This window comes from Sinocyclocheilus anshuiensis, unplaced genomic scaffold (assembly GCF_001515605.1).
Source record: "Sinocyclocheilus anshuiensis isolate Anshui unplaced genomic scaffold, SAMN03320099.WGS_v1.1 scaffold26, whole genome shotgun sequence".
Taxonomy (NCBI): domain Eukaryota; kingdom Metazoa; phylum Chordata; class Actinopteri; order Cypriniformes; family Cyprinidae; genus Sinocyclocheilus; species Sinocyclocheilus anshuiensis.
The window spans coordinates 1,079,449-1,100,033 of NW_015544143.1; the positions used below are offsets into that span (position 1 = coordinate 1,079,449).

Below are 20,585 nucleotides of genomic sequence, written 5' to 3' on the forward strand. Positions count from 1 at the left end.
ATTCCGTTACATGTAACTAGTTACTCCCCAACACTGAATATATATATTTTTATTAGCCACCATAGCTGGTCCTTCAAGAATTTACAATATAGTCTGAATTCCAAATATCATTAACCGATTTTTTTTTTAGTGACTCAAAACATACACAGCATGACCAGTGTAATTTTAATACTGAATGAATGATCAGATTCTTTTTACTGAATCAAAAATGTAACGCCTGGTCAGTGTTGTTGTAATCATTAACAAATGATTTTTAAGAGATGGTTATTTTTAGTGAATTAAAAACATACACCATGACCAGTGTAATTTGATTTCCAAACAACTGATTCCTATGAGCCAGCTCTTTTGTGGTCAGATTCCCAAACTAATTATTTTTATACTTTTAGTGACTTAAGAATATTTAGTGATATGACTTGAATACTACTTGAATCTGTTTTTGGTGTTATGGAGTCTGCCTTGAACTGGTTCAGATCTTATTTTTCTAATCACAGTCATTTTGTTTTTATGGATGTCCACAGATCAGAGGTTGATCCGGGTAGTACTGGTGTCCCCCAGGGCTCAATTCTTGGTCCTTTGCTTGGTCCTATATATTTTTCCGTTCAGTCAACTATTAAGATCTCTTGACCTTAACTACCATTTTTATGCTGATGACACCCAGATTTATATCCATTCAAAACCAGGTCAAGATATGTAGACTTATCCCATCTTTCAGATTGTATTTCGGAGATTAAGACATAGATGTCTAACAATTTTCTGTGCTTAAATAGTTCTAAAACTGAACTCATGCTTCTCGGCTCTCCCCATCAACTGCACAATGCTGGTTCTTTAGCTCTGTCTGATGGTGTTGGGCTGGAGCTAAAAAGTCAATTAAAATATCTTGGAGTCATTTTTGATGCCAGCCTGTCGTTTGAGCCTTTTGTGCAGAGCACTGTTAAAACCTTGTTCTTCCATCTCAAAAATATTGCACGTCTGTGACCTATGCTGTCTTTTTCCATTGCTGAAAGGATAATTAACTCTTTCGTCTTCTCACGTTTAGACTACTGTAATGCCCTTCTCATTGGAGAGTCTAAATCCTGTATCAACAAACTTCAGTACCTGCAAAATTCGGCAGCTAGAATTTTGTCAGGGGCTAGGGTTGTTGACCACATAACCCCTGTTTTGGCATTGTTGCATTGGCTTCCAGTAAGATTCCGCAATGATTTTAAAATCCTTATGTTAACATACAAGGTACTGCATGGTCTGGCTCCTCAGTACTTGGCCGAGCTTTTAACACCTTATTCACCTATTTGTAATTTGCGCTCTTCTCAGAGTGGTCTTTTAGTCGTTCCTAAAACACGGCTTCGTTCTAGGGGTGACAGGGCCTTCTCATCTTATGCCCCCAAATTGTGGATTTCTCTCCCGGTTGACATCAGAGAGGCAAATTCGTTAGGTATTTTTAAATCTCATCTTAAAACATTTTACTTCAGGATTGCTTTTACTTGATTCGTTTAGTTTTTAGTTTCTTGTTCAATTATTTAGTCTTATTCCAGGGTTTTTTGTGTGTGTTGCTTTGTATTTTGTGTTTTAATTTTTTAAATATGAGCCAATGTGAGTTTTATGAGCCAATTCTTTTTAGTGAATCAAAAACACACAGAGCAACGACATTACCTGATCCCTGAAATAAGAATTTTTATTTTTAGTGAATAGAAAATATACAGTGTTATCTTCTTGTGTTCTTATTAGTCTGTGAATCAAAAACGTACAGTGCAACTAGTGATCTCTACAGTTGGCAACAGACTTCTGAGGGCACTAATACTATATACTAAGAATTGAATTTCTTTTTTGCAAACATATATTCCTCAAAAGTTTGGAAGTCCCCTTAATGAATCAGAATGGAATAAAAAAAGAAACGTTATTGTCATTATAATAATACAACGACATTAGTTTGGTAGCTCTCAGAAACCAGCAGGATTGAAGAAATATAAGAATACACAAGATATAATTTAAAGTAGAAATTTAAAATAGAATAGAAGTAAATAGAATAGAGCCTAAGAGCTGTGAGAGCTATAGTGTTTATTTGGCTGATGCTAATTGAATCCGGCTCATAACATTTCCTGATTTGGTTTTGCCCTCTTTCCCCATCATTTCCTTTCCTCTCTCCACTGGTCTATAAATAAAAGGTGGCAACCAGGCCAAAAAAATTCTGTTAAGGAGAAAAGAAGAACATTATCGCAGCGAGGCAGAGAAGAAAAGGAAATAAAGCTTTGAATACAGAAAAAAAAAAAAAAAACTAATTTAAAACCATCTCTTTCTCTCTTTGGTACACATACACAAATCCTCTCTCTCTTCACCTATCCTTCTCTTTAAAAAACACACACGTACAGACCTGGGGAGAGAGGCAGCATGCATCCACTGTTCTTTGTTTTTCACCTGCTGTTAGTTTAGGAGCCTTTCCTACCATCAGATAACTCCTCTCAGCAAGCAGCTGACCAGTAAAGCTAAAGGGGACAATGACACGTGGAATTTCAAAGCGTTGGAGCCACGGAGGATGATGCACATTCAGGAAACAGGATAATTAACATCACCCATTCAACTTGCTGCAAGTCTGTGTATGCGCCTATGTATTCTGCCTGTTACACATTGACAAAAACACGGCGGGTTGATTGAGAACAAAATATGAATATAGTATATTGACAGATGACTGAAACAGAGGCAAGTCTTCAAGTTTTTCATACTAGAATGCTTTTTTCTTCTTGGTCTACTGAGATCTGTTCATGCACTGTATGTAAATCAGCTTTTTAGCCACATTTTCTGTTCTGTTTCACACCTGAAATTGTTAATCCAAGATCATTCATACCCCGTCCTGGGTTAGTAAATAATCCTGGTTTCCAGGTTTCAAAATTTCACACTGCATATTTGTAAACCCTGGCTTAATGTTCTTATTTACATTTGCATTTTAAATTTTTATGCATTTTGCATGATGCTTTTGTTCAAAGTGACTTGCATTGCATTCGAAGTGACTTGCATTGCATTATATTTTATCACTTCATACCTTCCCTGGGAATAAATCCCATGACCATGGTGGTGCTGCTGCCTGTTTGAGCTTCAGGAATTTGCATATTTATGAGGTTAGTAACATTGATTGGACAAATACAGACTGGCCACATAGATTCTGTTTTTGAAATATCTTTAATATCTTATATTATATAAATATCTTTTAGAGAAATATCAAAAAAAAAATCACAAAAATAATGATCACTCAAGTTAATTCATTTGCTTCACTTACACACTGAACTTAAACAGCGTGAAAGCATATCAATATTTAATAAGGTAAGAACTGAGGCAGTTTATGATTGGTTGTCTGTGGCTAAACAACTTGAAAGCATTGCTAACCCATTTGTGAGACCCAAAGTTTAAAAGAGGCCTTAACTTGGTTTTTAAAAGATGTTAACCCAGGGTTAAGTGTGAATTTGACAGGTCAATTGATCTTGGACTAATGGGCGTAGGGTTTATAGAGCTTATAGGCATAGAGTGCTTTCTCCAAAGCCACTTCCTGTGTGATTTACAGTCTCCTCCAATCGGCACAGAAAAGAGCTGAGTGTCTTGCTTCCATTCCACCATCTGTCCTGTCATTCTGCATTAGTGTCACACACATGCCACAGCACTGACCTGCAGCCATAAATCAGTCTGTTCTCTGCTCTCCGTTCTGCCCTTTCTGCCTGGGAGTCTGCCTGTTCTGCTGTTTCTTCATTCAGGCCGCACAGAGACACACACACTCACACACCCTCTCGCAACCACCCAGATTTTCAATCAGCCAGCGGGAGGAACCCACGGCCGTTCTGTTTATCATGTTTAGACCGATGTGGGTGCCCAGCTTTATCCCAAGAATCAAATTAAGCATGGAGCGCACTTACTCCACTCCGAACAACCAGCCCTCCCCCATCCCACCTCTTTTTGCTTATTTTCCCCCATGAGACCATTGTGCTGAGTGAAGGAAATCTGCGAGATGTTGTTTGCATTTGCCATTCTGGGAAGGAGCCTAGCATCACCTGAATTTCATTTGGAATTCGCTTTCTTTATCTTGGAGTGTCTTCGAAGGTTTTAGTTCATTCTTCTGTATCTGTGTATTTGCACTTCATGCTTTTCTTCCTTCCTTTTTCCTTTCTATTGCTCACTCTCTCTCTGACTCGTTCTGTGTCTCCTGGGCTAGAAATGAACGCCGAGCAGGCAGAGGCTGCTGGTGTGACAGTAGCCAAGGCTGGCGTCATCGTATTCTCCAGTCAATTACCTTCTAATGATGTTTGAATGTGAATTGCTTTCCGTGTCCCTGAGCCTTTGCTGAAAGACTCTCTTTAGCAGGCACAGTGTTAGAAATGAAGTCAAAGTATTTTTACAAGTGTAGAATGGGTTCCTGACTCATTGAAGACCTGCACAGCTGTATTAAAAAGAGTGCAGAACTGTTATTTGGCTCATAAGTTTGCGTACTGCTTACAGAAACGGCACTCTATACTTTTTTTAATTAAAGGCACAATATGTAATTTTCGCCGCTAGAGGGCGCATATTCAAAATAAACAAAGAGACAAAGGCGTAGTTTGATGACGCCGTGACTGAGTGTGGAATCATGGGAGTTGTCGTCTTCATCCTCACAGCCGATGCAATCTGATGGGACTCGGGCAGAAATCATGTTCCTGGATGAGCTAATGATTTATTAACGTAGTAGAATGAAGCAGGGTGAGGCTGAAAGCCGTCGAAGCAAAACGAGACCGCTGAATGAGCGTGGTCTGTGTCACTAGTTAAAATTGCTTATTTCTCTGGATTTAAACATTCTTCGAAACATTTGGGATAATGTAAGTACACAAGTCAGCAAAATATATTACACTGTTCTAGTGGTTTTTGGATATTTTAATAAAAAATCTTACATATTTTGCCTTTAAATAAGGGGAATCAAAAATTAAATCTGGTTTATTATTTAGTACTTCCCTTATATAGTTAGTTTACATGAGAGTGACAGACAGACAGACAGACAGACAGACAGATAGATCTATTTATAATGATCGAATCCAGAAATTGAATCACATTTTCAATTTTAAACTGTCATTCTTCGAAGTCAAATCCAGGTGGGTTTCTTGTGGCCAATCTCCTTTAATAACTCATATTAAAAACCTAATCCCATCCAGAAGCACACAGTGCTCAGTCATGCTTACTCATTCCCCCCTTGTAGAAGGCATTGCTGAAAAGTTCTGGTCCATTAACCTGGCTAAACATCTTGGCTTAGAATGCAGATCAGCTCAGCGTGTTCACCTCATCTTGTGGCCTGACCCTCTCCCTCCTTCTCCACATAACCCCACATGCCACCACATCCATGGAGCTTATGGTCTCTTTGACCTTCATACTGTCTCTTTGATTAAATTAAGGAAGACAAATGTTATGTATCTCCATACCATCTTCATCTCTGCTGTCTGCTTTTTTCTCCAATAAGCACAGAGATCAAGCTGTATTGGGGAGAGTGTCAGCTGCTCTCCCCAGGGCTCCTTGGTGCACTGCAGCAAAACTATTTCACTGTATTATTAATACTGATAATTAAGGGACCACCATGTTGTGATGTGTTTTTATGGAAATTTTACAAGATTATCTAACTCAAAGGGCCGTGGCAGTGCTCCCATATTGGTTAGATCAATGTATCTCACCACCTGTCCAATGTTTTTCTCATGTGCTGTAGGTCTGGTCGTCCTGTGAGCTTCACGGTTGTCTTCAACACTCCAAGCCCCGTCAGCAAGATCTCCTGGGTCAACCGGTTCCACTTAGCGAAAATAGCACTGAGTGAGTTTGAATTTTATCCTCCACTAACTCATGACTGGAGGTCTATTGATCCGAATCATTGACTATGATTGCTAAGATGTAAAAAAAATAAAAATAAAATAATAATAATAAAAATGTATTGAAATGACTACTACTAATGTAATACTACTGTATTATTATTAAAAATATTTAGAAAGATTATTTTAAAACCAGATGGGTGTTTTGTGTTTATTCAGAGTTCATCCTAAGAGAAATGCCAGAAAATGTTAAGATATAATAATAATAATAATAATAATCACAATCATCATTATTATTGAAATGTATTGTCATTATTATTATTATTATTATTATTTAAATAATTATTAAGAAAGATGATTTTAGAACCAGATGGGTGTTTTGTGTTTATTCAGAGTTCATCCTAATAGAAAGGCCAGAACTTTTTTTGCGGCATGCAGTAAAATAACAGACGATAAAATACAAATTCACAGTCTTGTAGCTTGGTTATCTCATCTCTGCATTTACAAGGTTGTGACTTGTTGGCTTCCTTTGTGTTTGTCACATCAGTGATAAATCAGAGTGCCGCCATGTTTTATTTTGGACTTATCAATGCATAAAACAGTTTTAATATGTTTTAACCTCAGGGCACGGAGCTATTCAGACAATGCATATAAACTATAACTCCCTGAAGAAATGCCTATTCCTTCTATGTCAGGCTAATAGAAATGTCCTCTCTGCCTCTGGTTTATTGAATAATATTGGCATTGGAGTACTGGCAATTTTTGTGGCTCTGGATGAAATTAATTTCACAAAAGATTACCAATTTCACAAATGGTATAACATCTTTTTCTTAATTTCTGTATTGTAAAGCACAAAGCTGACATCACATCCTTAATTTATAATTTATGCATTTAGCAGACGCTTTTATCCAAAGCGACTTACAGTGCATTCAGGCTATTACCAGTTTGTGTGTTCCCTGGGAATTGAACCCATGACCTTTTGTGCTGTTAACGCAATGCTCTACCACTGTGCCACAGGAACATTAACATCCTTAAACTCACAATATAGGTACTGTACACTTACAGTTTTTTAGACGATAGACTATATATATACTATTAAATATAATCCTTAGCAAATCTTAAAATGATTTTAATAGCGTACTTTTTACTGTTGTTATGCCTCTTGTAGCATTTTAAAATGATTGATTTAAGTTTTTATTGTCTTATTTTTAAATAATTTGGACATAATAGTACAGTATTTAATCATAAAATATCCAATGTCCAATTTTATAATGTTATAATTCTATAGGAGTCTTGGGAGTTTTTAGTAAGAAATGCTCCTGGCAACTTTTATGGCTGGTGGGAAAAGCCCCTATTATCTTTGCATTGGTTTCTGCTGCAAAACAAATGCACATTTTGTTCATATGATTGTGAAAAGAATTCTATGTAAGAATTTCCAAATATCTGAACATTAATGCATTAAATACTGCTATCAGGGCCAATGTGCCTTTTTAAGCTATTGAGGTAGTAAAGATACTTCATTGAAATTGCCACATTGAGGCATCCAGATTGTTGTAAGTTGTGATAAAGCTCATTGAATTTAATTTCTGTGCTTGAATTGAAAATCAAATCTAGTAGCTTGAATTGTTTCATTGTTGCCATGCTTAAAAATACAGTGCCTCCGTCAGTCTGCAGATCATCAAAACTACTAGTGACTGATGGAGTCTGTCTTTTCAGTGCCATGCTTCAGCAGCTTTTTACACACCAGCTAAAGCTTAACAAAAACAAAAGAAGTAGTTTGACTTGATGAGGGGAATGATCAAAGATTATACCTGTAGCGAATCAGCTCATGGGGAAATATGAATAATTAATCATAACTAGTTATAATTAATTATAAATATTTAGATCCGCTGTAGATATTTACTTGACCTCCCAGGGTCAACTGTCTGTCAATTCTTAGAAATCAAATGAAAAATTGTGTTTTTGATTGGTCCAGACGCTACATACCATTCTACTTGATGGGCACACAGAGAAATAAGCAGAAATAGGGTGAACTGGAACTACGTCTATAGGAGCCAAGAGCTGTAAGAGTCTTTACTGGAATCTGTTTTTACCTCTTATATCAGATTTCCAATCATTCTAAAGTGTTCAAGCTTTTCCAAGTTTATTTATTTATTATTATTATTTTTTTGTTGTAAATTATCTTGTTTTCACAACAATAATGGTCTTACATATGCTGTCTATGGCCATTTGTGAGCTGTTGTTGAAAAGAGTTTTACAGCAATAGGCAAATAGCAATCTCGGTTGACACCAAGTGGCAGCATAAGTGGCAACATCCCTCCAAAAGATAAAATAAATAAATAAATAAAAACAGCTAGATAGCGACAATAGAGAATGACACACTTCCTGAGAGCCTTTTTCACAAAAAAACTCACTCCATTTCACTCAATTTCCTTTCTCTTCTTCTGAGCATTTTTTGCAAGAAGCCACTTGGCTTTCTCTGCATTTCCCCATTTGCTTTCCTGCTTTTTCTTGGCTCGTCAGACTTTGTTCCATCTCAGCCAAACTTGTTGACCAGAATGAGCTTAAATTCGCAACTCGCAATGTAGCTTTCACACTTCACTTTGCAGAGTCGTAACATGTCTCATTTGGAATGTGATTCTGAAATACACATCATTTCTGTACGTCAAAACATTCCAAGCGTTTTGTGCAGATGGGACAGTCGTTATCCAACCTGCTGAAGATGTTAGTTGCACCCTAATTTCATTACACCTAAACATTGCCTACTCATTTACAATAACAGAAATGCTGGTGCAATTTCATGGGTGGCCTGTTGTTGCTGCGCTCTCTTACGTCCTTTGAGGATGTGTGGGTCTGATGTGGGCAGAAAAAAACCTTTGATTGTAGTCATTTGAGACCCTTCACCTCCCATCTGGCAGTGCATTACAACACACGCCACTTCCTTGTGTTATCGATCCCTATATTCCTCCATCCCATAGGTCCTCTTTGACATGTATCGATCCTTATTAACAGATCCTGCAGTCTTCCACCCCACCTGTTTTCTGCTATACACCCTGCTTTGAGGTTTAACTTTTGTCTAATATAAAATGCACAGAAGCTGCTTTGTCTCTTATGAGAGCCATTAACAGGGTTTCGCGATGAGTAACGTATGCTTGTATCTATATAAAACAGGCTGTCAGAAAACAGTGTTTGTGGTATTGTGGCAGCATGCTGGGAACTCATGGGGCATGAGATCGAGAGCTTTAACATGACTGTGGATGAGTGTGTCCTGAGGGTTCCATAAATTATGAAGATTTGGTTCAGAGATTGCCACCACAACATGTGGTGCAGAGAAAAGGCCCAATTCTTTTTCCAAATGCTCCCTTGATGCATGTTCACAGGTGCACTTTTAATTAATATGTTTGACATGCGGGCTTCAAGGGTTCCTGACAGAAATGTCCAATTCTAGTGAATCAGTTCTGTTATGACAGTTCATGTAAACGAAATTGATTCATATATTCAAGCATTTTAGGTCTTATTTAATTTTTTTTAAAAAGCAGAATAGTTAGTTAAATTCTGATGTGCACTGCTGTATTTTTCTTATGTAAATGATCTTTAAATACCATCAACATTATTATTTTTTTTGTACCAGAAAAATACAACTTTAAATAAATTATAAATGAATGTAATTAATTTAATGTTGAATAGCTAAATTTGAAAGAAAAAATAATATGGAATACATAATCTATAAACACTGCTGTTCAAAAATTTGGGATCAGTAAAATGTTTAATGTTTTTTAAAGTAGTCTCTTATGCTCATCAACGCTGCATTTATGTGATCAAAAATACAGTAATAACTGTAATGATGTGAAATGTTATTACAATTTAAAATAACGATTTTCTATTTTTAATATACTATTAAATAGGGATGCACCAAAATCAAAATTCTTGGCCGAAGCCAAAACCAAACAAAATTAAACACTGGGCCGAAGGCCAAATACCGAATACCGAACACAGAGTTTTTTCCCCCATGTATTTGGCAAAAAAAAAAAAGTTTCACCATTGCATAAATTAAAAAGCCAAAATGTGCTTTTTACTGTTTTGTCTTGCTTTTCAAATAAAAAAAATCAATTACAAAACAACAATTTAAAAATATTTAACACTGAACATTTTTAACATTCTAGCAGACACTATACCAACAAAGCACAATTTAACTTAAAATGAATAAGTTAGTAAAATAAAAATTTTTGGCCCTTCTTGAAGCAGGCATGTATTTTATTTTATTATTTTTTTTACTATACAATTAAAAGCAGCCTTGCTGAGAAGAGACTTCTTTTAAAACATTAGACAATATTACAGATCCTAATTTGAATACTATGTGTGTTATAATAAATGTATTAAAACAGTGCTGTTGTAATGATTATTATAATTATTATTGTCTTAATTTGTATTTTATTTTACAGAGCAACAGTAAAATTACAATACTAACATTTATGAATGTTGATAAGAGTTCTTGCTTTTTCTCAACTTTTATTTTGGCGGAAACGCGCAGGAAGACCTCAATGCTTATTTTTGTTGACAACAGATTTATAAATGAGTCTCATTACGAATACGTCGTTCGTGTCGCATTGTCACATGCCTTGTAAAAATTCATAAAAATGTGACTGAGCAACTGACGAGTAACACTGTTTCAGCGCAGATTTTCGTTTTGGACTTTGAACCCTGGTTAACAAGCAGATCTGCCGCGAGTTCATGCAGCGCTGTCAGAATACATGCAATTCGTGCGTGTATTAGAAAACATAAAGTTCTGCAGTTTATTTACTAATTGTTTAAGGCCATTTCGCGATTTCAATCATCATACAGTAACCAGCAACAATCACCCCTTCCTCTTTTCATTGAAGACATGCGCTGCAGTCCTAAACAGTCTCTCGCTGTCGGTGCTTGTAATGATTTTTGCGTCTTTCTCCGACAGTTGAAATGCTTCCACACTGCTAACGTGTGTGCTGCATAATAAAGAGTGCGTGCCTCTCACTCTGTGCTGGTTGCTACTATTATTGTTCGGTACAATTTATTCAGTCTTTTCGCTTATTCGGCCGAACACCGAAAGAGCTGCACTCTGCACTCTGCGCTGGTTGCTATTTGATCGCGTCCTATCATTGTTCGGTACAATTTATTCGGTCTTTTTGCTATTTTCGGCCGAATAATTTTGGTTGCCGAACATTCGGTGCATCCCTACTATTAAATATAATTTATTCCCGTGATGGCAAAGCTGAATTTTCTTCAGATATTACTCCAGTCTTCAGTGTCACATGATCCTTCAGAAATCATTCTAATATGCCAATTTATTATCAATGTTGGAAAAAGTTGTGCTGCTTAATTTTTTTTTTTTTGGAAATTGTGATACTTTTTTTTCAGGATTCTTTGATAAATAATAATAAAAAACATCTTTCACATTGTTATGTAGAACCAGTGCAGGTCATTGTCCTTGTTTTTTCTTTCTTTCTTTCTTTCTTTTTTTGCTTGTAGTCTAGCAAACTACTAAATTATGACTAGTTTGTAGCTTGGTAAACTAGGTTCAAAGTAGCTTCCTCAGCACTGGGCTTGTGGTATGTTTATATTCACGAGTTCACGCTTACATATAATTAGCTGAAGTATGGTAATGCATATTTGGCGTGCTGTCCGGGGAAGGGCTCCGAGCTCGGGAATGGCCCGAACCTAGAGTACCCCCCCGTATAAGTGTAGTATGAACTCGAAGTGAGGAGATGGGGCGGAGGAGGGATGCTGATAACCGTCGATGGATAGAGGTAAGTCAGCTGTATTTATATCATGGTGTTGATTAACTTGAGTGCGCTCCACCTGTGTTAATTAGGCTAAGTATCTGACGTGCTCCTCCCGAACCTTCTTAATAAAACATCACTTGTCAGTAAATATATGCACGTACATGTACAGATGCAAAGGAAGGCAGATTGGTCAGAGTTGATAGGAAAAATCGTGGAGATTAAAAGTTTTTGGCATGGCAGGAGGGATATAGAGATCTCAGATTCTTTTTGTGTGTATCTACTCAATGTTCTTTGTGGTAGAGGATGTGACTGATAGTAAAGCATTGTAAATTAGGCGCAGGGCCGAATAGTGGGGGATCATTTGTAAACCTATTGTTGAGATGGATCAGGTTGATGATAAACACTGTTTGTCAGCTGGAAGGAAAGCCAGTGGTAGTTTACCCACTCCACTTGAGTGACACACACTCCATCTCCTCTCGCTCCTGATCAGTGATCACTGCTGCTGTCTGTCTGGCATGGCTACATGATGAGAGAAAAAAGGACTTTTTAGAACAATTCTGTGAAGTGCTAGTGGCCTTAACCTGTCTCTTCATTCACTGTATGGCTTAGCAACTTAGCAAGCAGGAATGGCATCTATGGATGTCATAGCAACTGTGCTTCCTGCATTGAGCCTTATGCTTCCAAATGACTGATTTATTAATGGATTGTGACTTTTCTTCCTTTGTGTAGTACAAGTTTGAATCAATTTTTGGTTTGTCAGTATGATTTCATCTACTGAAACTACAAAACCCAAGCAACAGCATAATATAGAAATCATAAAGTATATTATATTATATTATATTATATTATATTATATTACATTATATTATATTATATTAATGGCATTAAGCTATACTGTTTTAATTCACAAAAGGAAAAATAAGTGTGCATTTTTTATGATTTATAAATATTAATAGGAATTCAATAAACAGTTGTGCTGCTCAGCATTGATCCCTGAAGTGTTGAGTGACATCATGTGAACTCTTTTGATTCGCCTGTAGCTTTGCTGATTTTGTCAAAGTGCTTATAGATTGGCCTTCTTTGTAATTAATCATCACAGAAGATTTAAAGCCCACCGCTGTTCGTCGATAATGCCAAAGCATAATTAAAATTAAATCCCTATTATGCTTCTGTATAATTGCTAAGCTCCTTCTGGGAAAAACTGTAAGGTCCACAAGTGGTTATTAGCTATTATTGTGAATGACAAACAAGTTCGATAAAGTTCAGTGTATTGTTTTTGGAGTACATAGCTGTTAATTAAAAATGGTGTATGCACATTTTTTTTCTAAATAGATGTGCCTGCATTTGCTTTCACGGCTTGTGCTTCTTTCACAGCGTCAAGGCAGCAAACCACTGATGAAAGCGTCTGAGTACAGAACTCAGAAAGGCTGCGGTTCAGCTATTCACAGCCTCACTGTGTGGCAGTTTTCTGGCCTGTTCTGATGAATGTTTTCAGCAATTTGAATGTTTGAGGAAAAAGCAATACTAGAATTGAACCTAATACAATTAGGTGGTCATGTGAAACTTAAGAATAGCATAATATATTTTGAAGTTGTGGAGCAAAATACTTAGAGATACTCAACATATCTTTAGCAGGGAGGGATGTCAAAAATACTTCTGAAAATCTGCTGAAAGAATGTTTTGGGGTGTGGACAAGTATGCGTTGGGGGTATGAATTGGGGGTATGAATTGGTGACTATATCGATTACTACAGAAAATAATTTGGGCCTCTTTTTGACTCTCTTTTTGAAGCAAACCGAGCTTCACTTCAGTTGAACCCAGAACATTTATTTAAAGGGGTCCTATTATGCTTTTTCACTTTCAACTTTAGTTAGTCTGTAATGTTGCTGTTTGAGCATAAAAAAGATCTGCAAAGTTCCAAAGTTCAAAATCCACTTCAAAAGGAGATATTTTATTTAACAGAAATCACTTTTCAAAAACTACAACGAATGACTCGTTTGGACTACAACACATATTTTCTGGGATTTGTGATATCACAAATATTGACGAATGGGACGAGACCTGGTTGAGCTGCACTAGAGAAGTCAACGAGTGTTATCACTATGTCAGAGACACGCTAGTTTTCCCAAGTCAGACGAACTTAGAGTGGTTACAATCATCCGGGTTTAAATCGCGCTCAAATGTATTTTATTTTGACGCAATATTTACACTGAAGCTCGCAGGCGGCTATGGTAAGGGGCATGACATTTACCGACCAGGCGCCGAGTGGTGCCAATCACGACACACACTGGCCCAGCTAACCAACCACAGCATATTTCGTAGTTCAGAAGGCGGGCTTTCATTTGATACAGGAACTATTCGAGCTGTTCATGCCAGACTGGGGAGAGAGGTGTTGAACAAGTCGCTGAATTTGTCCGCACACTGAAAAAATGTTTAAATCAGACCAAAAAAGGTCTCTCAAAAATGTAGTTTTTATTTTCCATATGCAAAAGTGAAAAAAGTGACAAAGGTGCAAAGTGTTTTAAAAAACAGACCAGAGAGCAAACGTTTCAGCCCATGCTTTCTTCAGTGCTCATGAGGCAAAAAAGCAACAACACACTTATAAAGGCACAATTGCAAATTGTGAGAGAGGTGTTGTAATAATGTAAATATGTGAAAAATAATGTGTTTTTTCGAACAACCTCGTATGAGAACCTGTTCTAGTACACCCCCAAAACAAAATCAAGACTTTGTAAAATAGAATAATAGGACCCCATTTAATAGGCTACCAAAGTGTAGAATGGTTCTAATGCAGTTTGTCTGAAATAAATTGACAGCCCAAATTCTTATAATTCATTTACTTTTATCTGACAGTTTTGTGTGTGTGTGTGTGTGTGTGTGTGCTTTTTGCCTATATGCAGATGCATTCCAAATACATTTAACTTTTATTTTATCCCAGTTTCTCATCCAGTGTCTGTCTGGTAGAGATACCTGTTTAGCCTAGAGCCTAAATCCTCTGTCCTGTCCATCATTCTCTCACCTTCATTCTCACTTTCTGCTTCTCCATTGTTACTCTTTCTCTCACGCTCTGACAGCGGCTATCAATGAGCAACCCCTGGTTAAACCCCAGCCTCCCTGATGAGGTGCGCACTTGTTTGCTTATCCTTTGCTAAGCGGCTTGAGTTTTAGGACACAACATGAATAGAACGATGGTTGCTGCATTGTTATTGAGGGAGTGAGCAGAGAGTGTTTGGCCGCTGAGTTTTGGCATGTTCCTCGCATTGTGTTAGCCAGGGTATTGGGAGCTTACGCGGACTGAATGCATTATGCCTAAGTCATTAGCAGCGCTAGCCCTTGCTATGCAGGGGCATAAGACAAGCCTCGACAACGCTAATGCCTTATCTCACTTGCCACCGCAGCATTTATTGAGAGCGAAACATAAATTATTGTACATTATTAATATATTTCAAAGGCCTGAATGTCAATGGTACCGTGCCTCTTATGGCGCTTTTCCACTGCGTCGTACGACTCGGCTCGGTACGGCTCAGTCCGGCACGGCACGGTTCGGCTCGGCACGGTTCGTGTTTCCACTGCAGTTCAGTACCGCTTTAGAGTGGGCGGGATTATTCACATGTCATTATAGTTGCGCCGCCTCTACTACCATGACTCCTAAAAAAACGTTTTCATTCCGCGTAGCCCCATCAAGATCTCGCTGGATCCGCTCCTCTGCTATCTACGAGAGAAACGTCTGTTCTTCCGCAACAGACAACAAAACTTTTTGGTTGTTAAAAAAAAGGTGCGCTCGTTCAAAACAGTTGCGTTTGATCCTTCGCTGGCTGTGCTGATTTAAATCTAGCGGTTCTTTAGTGTTTGTGTCGCAAGTTCAGTGACGCAGGTAGTGACGATTCTCTCCGGCCCATCCGTGATCAGCAGAGTTTAAACGTCACGTTTTGGTAACGGTACGGTTCACTTGGAACCCCAACCGAGTTGGTACTAAAAAAAGTACCACGTACCAGGTACTGTACCCAGTGGAAAAAAAAAGTGGACAAACTCAAGTATTTACTAATGCCTAAAAGTGTTTGAAACGGGGATATTGACCTTTTTTGACAAAAAAAATCAGCAAAGAGCACATTTCGTGCAGAACTATTAGCTAATTTAATAGCTTGCTTAAGCGTCACAGTCCAAGGCAAGTAAACAATGAACCCGATGACCCATAAGTAGGGCTGACTGACAGCTAGAATTCAAGTACAGTGATTTAGAAGAGAACTACGCTCCTCGATCATCTCTCCAAAGGGCAAACTTGTGAGATCATAGCAGAACTTTTATTTAATGAGAAGATGTAGAGAATTCAGTCCTGATTGCGAATCTAAAGGAGACGTGGTGGGTGGAAGGATTAGATGCTTTTGTAAGTTAGTAAAATTCGATTTAATTCTTCACTGTGCTGTGAAAATATAAACAACTGCATCGAGAGAAAAAAAAAACGGGTATCTGTCAAGGCTCTGAAAGACATCAAGGCCTTGCATTTATTATATCTGTCTGACAGTCTAGAGGGTCAGGGTTTTATTTACAAGATGCAGAGAAAGGTGCCTACATGGATAGCATTTCCTTTTATGTAAAAACCATAGTGTGCTCTTTGGCTGATGTTTTACATGATATTTCAAAAGAATGATAAAAAGCTTAGTGCAGTTATTGCATGGTCCAGTGGGACTAACTGCTAAAGGTACCCAGTCAAACCTTGACCTGCTAGTCTGTGCAGTTTATTGAAGCAGAAATAAATGTGAACAATGAGAACATGTTGTCCTCTAAGGCCAGACTTGGTTGAGTCTGTCTTGGGTGCTGCCTGCGTTTTAAATATAATTTGACAAATCTTCTTGATACAATGTTTTTATACAGTGTTTTTCCTCTCAGTATGTGTGATCTATCTATCTATCCATCCATCCGTCCATCCGTCCGTCCCTTCCTGAAGTATTTGTATTTCTAAAATCATTCTGTTGATTCATAATAATATTAATAAACTGTATGTACCTTTTGTCCAAAGCTCTCTCATAGTCAAATCCATTGACTGTGGTACTGAACATTATTATCTACATCAGTCTAATATTTTGACAGATACACAGAAATATTCCCTTAGAATTGATCTTAATAGTGTGACCACTGTGTTGTAAGGGCCGCAAGAAATCCTATTTCTCACCTGCAAAGTTCATCCTCTTCATGAATTCTCCTTTCAAAAGTTGATGAACTTCTGTTTTCCCATTGTCCTTCAAAAAATGTAATAACTTTTTTTTGAATACTTTTATAAATAATACATAGATTTGCCATAGCAGTAGGATCAACTTTGTATAAAACGATTAGATTAAGAATTCTCATTTCTGGACTTAAAGTATTGAAAGGGGATTATTCTTAAGAATTTGTGCGGTCTTATCCACAGTCTTACTGTACTTACAGGCAAAGAAGTCCCTCTGAGAAGTTTAGTAGAAGTAGAAGTGTTAGAAGTCTGACCTTTTGAAGTACGCCATTGATTGCATTGATTTTAGAGAGTCTGCTCCATGGTAAGTGGAGGGAGAATGGAAGCAAAAATCAAAGCGTTAACGCCTCTTAAGAGTGTGTTGACCATAAAGCGCTGATATACAGAGATGTCGCACTCTGGCCATTTGCACAGCTTCAATGAAATCTGAAAGAAATCCTCCTGAAGCCCTTGAGAAACACTGAGACTAAACTCAAGCTAACTGGCCCTTAAGTCTCCCGCTCTGACTTGCGCGTTGATACAGCTATGGTACATCGGCCGTCAATCCGCACCATGTACCTTTCACACTGTGAAAACAAATGAGCCGGGTCCAATCTGACTGCATTTGTTTGTAGCCTGTTTTTGTGGTTTCTGAGGCTAATTTTGAGTTGATGTGCTCGCAAAGACGCAGGGGACCAGACAAACACAACATTTTTATGCAAGCGCAAGATGGCCATGATAGGTAATTACTGAATTGCTTTAATAGAGAACGGTTGCTGGCAGGCAAGTATGTGCTTGGCAATTGTAAACACCTGTCAAAGTGGCTGTGAGGGAAGACCTAGGTGGCCCACGCCTCCAGAATTTAGACTTCATTAATTGAAACCTGGAGGTTGCTACTTCACATGCTGAGACGGACACCTGCTGCAGGAATGAGACTTTTGAAGGCTCATTAGTTTGCTATACTGAAAATACTGAATACTGCTTGCTATACTGAAAACTGAAAGTGCACACCAGGAGCCTCGAACATCTTAACTACTGCCATACTTCAGTTTGTATAATTAGATACACATATGAGATGTGATGTCACACCGCATGATCTGCTAGGGTAGAAGAATGAATAATAAACTAAGCCAAATATAACCTAATCTCTTGCAGGAGACGAAAACACACCGGGTTGGTTATCTGCAGAGGATGATGGGAAGACAAAAGCTCCGTTTTGGTGTCCACTGTTGGCCTGTCGCATGTCTGTCTTTACCTCCAAAGCCCGGGAATGGAAGGTGAGAGACTTTCAGTTACAAAAAGCATACTTTTTCTGCTTTGAGGTCGAACGGCTAATCAGAAACTTCCCTTAAGCAGAAAAAAAGTTTATAGTTCTTTTCCTGAAGACAAAGTACTTTTAGAAACTGTTGTATACCATGCAATCATTTTTTTAGCTAGGAAATTAAGTCTCGCAGAAGCAACCTCCACAGACAGAGTCTGACCCATGGGATGATCTTACAGGAACATTGCCAGGATTGTGGAATTACAAGGTGACATGGAAACATTCCAGTCACACTAGTAGGAGAGGGAGGTTGTGGATCAATAGGAGCTGTTAAGAACGGCAAGATCCTCGTATATCAAATGGTGAACTCGGGTAAGAGACAGACTAAAATGGCTTCAGAGTCAGTCAAAAAGGAATTAAATCAATTTTACTGTCTGGAAGATGATATTTCGGGCTAGATTTTAAGACCTAACGAAGTTAGGTGACTTACCCCTGAATGGTGAATCTAGGTGCCAAATTACCACAGTCACCATGTGAGGGTGTTATAAAGTGATCATGCAATTACGGTAATGACTGTGGGACACCTGAGAGTAAATCAATAAGGCTGCATTAAATTAGGCTTATTGCAACCCAATAGATGGGAAATCAAGGCTGTTGGTGAAATGGCTAGATCCTTTTCTGCAACAGCTTGGAGCTCTGACAAACAGATCGACGGTATACTTTTTCCACATCATTGCTTTCCACAGCTGCTCAGGAGTTTTTTTTAATTGTGTTAAGCTTTCTCTTGGCTCAAACTCTAGGGTGCCATTGCTTTGTGAAAACCTGCTGCAGTGTTTCAGTCACATTTAACAAGAATTGTTATCTGGGTTGGGGCAAATTGCTTTGTGCTCTCAAAGGCTATGAGCAAAGTTCCTGGAAAACCTAGAAATATTTTTTCTTTTCTAGTTCTACTAATTTTTTTTTTTTTTTTTTACCTATAAACACTTTTTGTGACATCTCTATAAAATTATTTTTAAAAACGTCTTGTCCGGTTTGGGGGAAAATTCCTGGAAGGGTAAGAAATAGAAATTCATCCAAAAGTGTCAGAACCCTGTTTGAAATATTTGAGCACAATCCTGCCACCAAATATGTAAGATCATAATGCCATCTAATGGTAGTATGAATTTGGTCTGGTTATGCATGGGTGTCTTTAGAAATGGCTTTTGTATCTGTCTTGTTGAAAAGCAGCAGTTCCTTGTAGAGGTGAGATTGGTTTAAAGTGCATGACTTTAAGTTCTCCTGGCAGAGACATCTTCTGTTTTACTGTCAGCATATATCCAGCCTTGTTCCTCAACTGCCACTACCTCTGGGCAGCGTGTGTTGGCCAGTGCCAAGGCCTCCAAAACATCTTACTTTTAGGTTTTGGCAGGTGATGCGCTTGGCAGAACATTCATTGGTGCAGGGATTGGAACGGGTGGCAGATCAAAAGATCAAAAGAGAAAAGCCGTTGGGGGACTTGCTCATCTCCAGTAATAAAATAGAAGTTCTGTAGCATCGCACCATGAACAACTGATCTGCACACACAGTTCTGCCATTTTTGTAAAAGCCTGGTGGGTGGACTTGTTAGGCGGAGGAGATAACTGTTATCAGGTCTTTCACTTCTGACGCGGATCAGTGGGGTCTCTCTGTCCCACCCCTAACCAGTCCACTAGGCAATATCTGACCCACTTCTAAGCCTTGCAAAAATCCTGTAATACCGCACAAACAGGCACTCATTGTTCCTGAAATGCAATACTGAGTCAAGACAAGTGCTGTTCAAATGCATATACTTGCATTTATTGAGGCCTAACCTGTATTATAATGTTAAACTTTCCTAGTTTGAACTATGGCCAGTCAGATTATATATCCATCTTCATGTTTCATTTTGTTGACTCTTTAGACATTTATTTTCCCCCTTGCGGATAGTTGAGAGATACCGAGGTAAAGAAAAGGGGTTAATGGGTTTGAAAAACAACACAAGCAAGATTCAAACTTGCATGTGGGTTAGCATGTTCTCTAACTTTAAAGCTGAATTTTTTGCTTTGCAAAGTGTAACTTGCAGGATTGTGTGTTCCTGGAGATTTGTAGTTTGGTTTTATCGTGTTAAAGAAGCCTTAACATGCTAAAAACCCTCCACTAAAAATCTACTTCAGCTGTAAAAGCTGTACGCTAGAAGTGCTGAGAAGCATAAAGATGTCTCGTGGGAAGGAAAAAAAAATTTCCCGATGAAGCATTTAGATGGAGAGAAGATGGCTCTTATTTAAGAGTGTTTTTTAATACCGTGGAGATTCCATACCGGATGCCTTGAAGTGTGGGAAGACAAGCTGGAAAAAGGATTTTTTTTTTTTTGGATGTATCAGGTTTGGCTGTTTTCTTTTTCGGGATTAACACAAAGGGGAAAAAATGGAGGAGAAATGTTTTCTAAATCTCTTTCATAGTACTTAACCACATGTCGTGGTTCTGTCCAATGAAGCGTAATTACTAAAAACTAGGGCCTTTAGCTTATTGTTGTGGATATGTGCCAGTATAACTTCCCTCTACGGATGCCA

At 38.1% G+C, this 20,585-nt stretch overlaps 1 protein-coding gene across 2 annotated transcripts in view; it reads left to right on the forward strand.

The window, feature by feature from the left end:
- LOC107695083 (rho guanine nucleotide exchange factor 10-like protein) overlaps positions 1 to 20,585 on the forward strand; it is a 124,216-nt gene that overhangs the window by 60,506 nt on the left and 43,125 nt on the right. For both annotated transcript variants that reach the window (XM_016494887.1, XM_016494888.1), the window contains 2 exons: positions 5,699 to 5,799; positions 17,913 to 18,034. In XM_016494887.1, the coding sequence (XP_016350373.1) occupies positions 5,699 to 5,799; positions 17,913 to 18,034 (223 nt within the window). The remainder of the gene's footprint in view (positions 1 to 5,698; positions 5,800 to 17,912; positions 18,035 to 20,585) is intronic.